This window comes from Octopus bimaculoides, chromosome 1 (assembly GCF_001194135.2).
Source record: "Octopus bimaculoides isolate UCB-OBI-ISO-001 chromosome 1, ASM119413v2, whole genome shotgun sequence".
In the NCBI taxonomy this organism is placed as follows: domain Eukaryota; kingdom Metazoa; phylum Mollusca; class Cephalopoda; order Octopoda; family Octopodidae; genus Octopus; species Octopus bimaculoides.
The window spans coordinates 18,719,405-18,723,573 of NC_068981.1; the positions used below are offsets into that span (position 1 = coordinate 18,719,405).

Genomic DNA, 4,169 nt, shown 5'->3' on the forward strand with positions numbered 1-4,169 from the left:
ACAGGATTTTTACGCTACTGGCATAAATAAACTTGTTTCGCGTTGTCAAAAGTGTGTTGATTCTGATACTGCTTATTTCGATTATTAAAGTTTTGTTTGAGCCGAGATATGTGCATCTGAATTTAAAGGTTAAAAACCGCAAGAACTTTCTTGATAACCTAATAGTTTACAAAATAACGGTGAAATTTCCATGGGTGCTGCTAGTCTTAACTATTTCTATCTATCTATCTATCTATCTATCTATCTATCTATCTATCTATCTATCTATCTGTGTGTGTGTGTGTGTGTGTGTGTGTAAGTGCTATGTATCTGTGTGTGTGGAAACGTAGGTATACGTGTATGGGCATGAACAAGCTATCATACAGGCAAAACTCGAAGTCACTGTCAGTCCCAAATTCGTAAGAAATTTGACTCCATTCACAGTATGTAAACCTTTTATCGGTAAATGTTTGTTGCTATTGAGTACACACACACATACACATTTGAGTGTATGTGCGTACGAAAGTATGTATGTTTGTATATATTTATGTGCCTATGTGTGTGTATGAGTACGGAAACATTCCAAGTCTATCAATCCATCGACCTCTAGTTCTATCTCGCTCTTCATACGTACATATGTGTATATATATACATACATAGATACATACGTACATACAGACACACACACACACACACACACACACACACACACACACACACACACACACACACACATATATATATATATATATTAATATGTATGTGTGTGTAAATCCAAATATGGGTGTGTGTGTGTGTGTACATGATATATTTTGTTCATAAGCACAACGTATATAATCACAGCATTAAAAGTGCTGTTTGGTAGTGGAACAATCTAAATATTTGATAGCTTGCGAAACAAATTAGTACTGGAGAAAATACAACAACACTAACAACCACAACAACAACAATAACAACCACAAAACAAACAAGACAAAATTTGCAGTTACTTCGCCGTTAGGAAGCTGAAGACAACATTAGTTGAGTGTAGCCATTACTTCAGTTCCAGCGAAGATGCCAGCGTCGTTACTAGCAAACAATGCAGTAGGATATTTCCTTTGAGATAACTACTTGTTATGCTACCTAATCTGTTGGTAAAAACATAAAAGAATAATATATAAAAAAAGAAATAAAATGCAATCATGTGACTGACCTTGTTTTAATCTTGAGACTAATGGAGGACGAAATAAAAAAATAAAAGTTTGCCCACGGAAGATTTTTTTTTCAAGGAAATTAAACTTTTACATCAATTGACATATACGAAGACAGTTTAGTTTAGAATTTAATTTTCTAAATTCCTATTTTAACAGGTCAAAACACTGTGAAGAAATATTTTGGGTTTTTTCTTGTGTGTGTGTATTGTGTTGGTTTCTTTTTCTTAGTTATGATATTTTTTTTTGTGTTGTGGTTTTGTACTATATCTTTTGAACCATGCAACTTGCCGTCAAACAAGAGAATTTGTATTTCTATCCATCATTGATAGTTTAGCGGCGGTGGTGGTGGTAGTGGTGGTGGTGGGTAGAGTGATGTTTTTGTGGTGTTATGAGGGGGTGTGTTCTTCAAAAGAAATAAGAGATCTAACAAGGAAGGAAGAAAGCAAAAGAAAAATAAATCAGAAAATTTCAGAAAAATAAAAGCCAAACAAACAAAATGATATTTCCTGTTATAAACAGAACTGTAATTATAGAAAACAAGAAAAGCAAGTAAGAAATTGAAATGTAAGTATACATAAGTAAATGAACACAAGATGTCTGCGAATAATGGTAAATGTTGTGGATAGATAAGAAATCGGAGCTATGAGATGGCTTGTACAGAGCTACCTACCTCACATATGGCTTTCGTTAGATCATTTTCGTCTTTATTCCATTGCTGCTTATATTTCATAATTTCACATGCAAGCAGCTGTTCAACTGTTTTTTGTTCTTTCTAAAAACAAACATAAGACAAAATTGGTGGATTAGCTGATCCATCTGTTTTCATTCCTTTTCTTTCAACATTTTCAGTTAAAAGAAAAGCCTAAAATTTTGTCAAATTCCTAGCTTACACCGAACTTTCAAAATCTTTCTAGGTCAATTTGGTTCAGTGACAGCGTAAAGATGTAACGTTTCTTTCTAGTCTCTATTCAACTCGGTACATAAATGCGGTGATATGAGACTTAGCAAACATGTAAAAAAAAAAAAAGAAAAAAAGGCTCTGTTGAGAAGAGCTTAGCCGCCATTGAACTAATTTTGGTGTATGGTTAGAATCGCGGTTAATCGCCATTTCAGTTGCGTTTACGATGGGAATTGAGGCCTCATTTACATATTTCTCTATTAACCTCTAATTATGACATCTCAAGACTATTAATTAAATAATTTATGCTTCATATTGAGTCTGCGACTAAAATGTTTTAAAGGACAGATCGTAGCTTCTAAACAGCAATAAAACGTTTTGTTTCTGGAGGCCAGTTACATATACCTCTGCAGGTAATGCAAACTAAAATATTATAAAGATCGTTGAAATATTTTGTTGTAGATTATTTTGTATGTCACTTCTATTTTTTAACTATTATAAATCCTTCACTGCGGAGGCAGCCGATTTCCAACAAAGATACAACGCTCTATCTTTGGAATGTAGTTAACACAGACAAATTGGAACTTTAGAAAAGTCTTGCATATGTTTACTGTTCCGCTGACCGATTGCACTTGTAATGTACGAATTAGCCTTTTTATTATGAGAGGCTAATGCTTCTACTATATTGTGGGTTCTTATTTCTTTGTCCTCGGGATAATCTTTTCGACGGATTTCATTATAGAGTGTCCTAGCTATAAACGTCATGACTCATCGGTAGATAATACCGTGATGACGTTTTGGGACAACTGCTTATGATGTGGGTGATATCTTCAGTGTGAACTCCACAAAGTCTACATTGGTTGTCACAAAGTCTGCATCGGCTGCTTTTCCTGCATCTCTATCTCTTTTGGGCATCGGGTACTTGGTTGATATTTCCTGTTCTTGGATTGCAAACGCATACCCCTCAAAGTGGGAGGTAGCAATCCGGCTATTCGTCCATGATAAACTGCTTTGATGATCAATTTACTATCATCACGGAGTTTCTACTAACATATCCATACATAGTCTTCTGCTCATATACGCTCTTCCTTTCATCTGATGATACGTTCTCTGGGCATGTATTCTAGGTTATCAAAGAGTTGCTCAATGAGCTGCCTTGCAAGTTTTATGATGTTATCAGTCTCATGTATGCAAACTTGGTCAAGAGATGCACTTCGACAATTAGTTGCTAAAAGATGTTGGTGAAGGAATATGATGCGACATTCTAAGGCATTTTGGATCGATGTTAAGCCTCTGCCGCCTTGTTTTCGTTTTCGGTAGACGTGGTTTACGTCACTGTTTATGTGGAAATTATGTGTACTTGTTAGTATTTTTAGGGTTTTCATATCAATGGCTCGGATCTCATCAAGCGTCCAATCAAGCAGCCCAAATGTTAGTATGAGTACTGGCACTGCAAAAACATTGTGGGCCACTGTATTATTAAATGCTGTAAGTTCTGAGGTCCAAAGTTACTTTATTCGGCTGTAGTATTCTTTAGTGACACGTGTTTTGTTACAGGTGCCATTATAGGATATGTTTTCATCCATTCCTAGATACCTATAATATTCCTCGTCAGATACAGGGGAAACAGTCAAATCATTGATGAAGATGTTGCTAGTCTGGTTTATAGTCTTCCCCCTTTTCACAACCATATAACAACACTTACCCTGACCAAACTCCAACCCTACATCTTTTGAGAATGTTGTAATTAGGCCAAAGCTTTTTTTCATTTCATGCATGTTTATTGTATAAAGTTTCAAGTCATCCACAAAGAATCTGTGTAATTTTGGTATTTCTGTTTCCTTGCGACTCAGTGAGATATCCTTCAGACTTCCTTAACATGAATGACAAGTGATTCGCAGATAGCATAAACATCACAGAGAGGCTGTCTCATATATGCATGTGTGTATGTATGTTAAACTGAAATTTTAGTCACTCTGTTTCCACGTACAAACACATATACTTCGCTTGCTTAGACTTTCTTCACATACTGTTTATATATATATATATAAACATCCTTTAATTATACATACGTGCATACACACACACACACACACACA

General features: G+C 35.3%; 1 protein-coding gene across 3 annotated transcripts in view; it reads right to left on the minus strand.

The window, feature by feature from the left end:
- Nucleotides 1-4,169, minus strand: part of LOC128247021 (leucine-rich repeat and coiled-coil domain-containing protein 1-like) — a 797,355-nt gene that overhangs the window by 207,759 nt on the left and 585,427 nt on the right. For all 3 annotated transcript variants that reach the window (XM_052965583.1, XM_052965578.1, XM_052965575.1), the window contains exon 9: nt 1,843-1,944. In XM_052965583.1, coding sequence (XP_052821543.1) covers nt 1,843-1,944 — 102 coding nt within the window. The remainder of the gene's footprint in view (nt 1-1,842; nt 1,945-4,169) is intronic.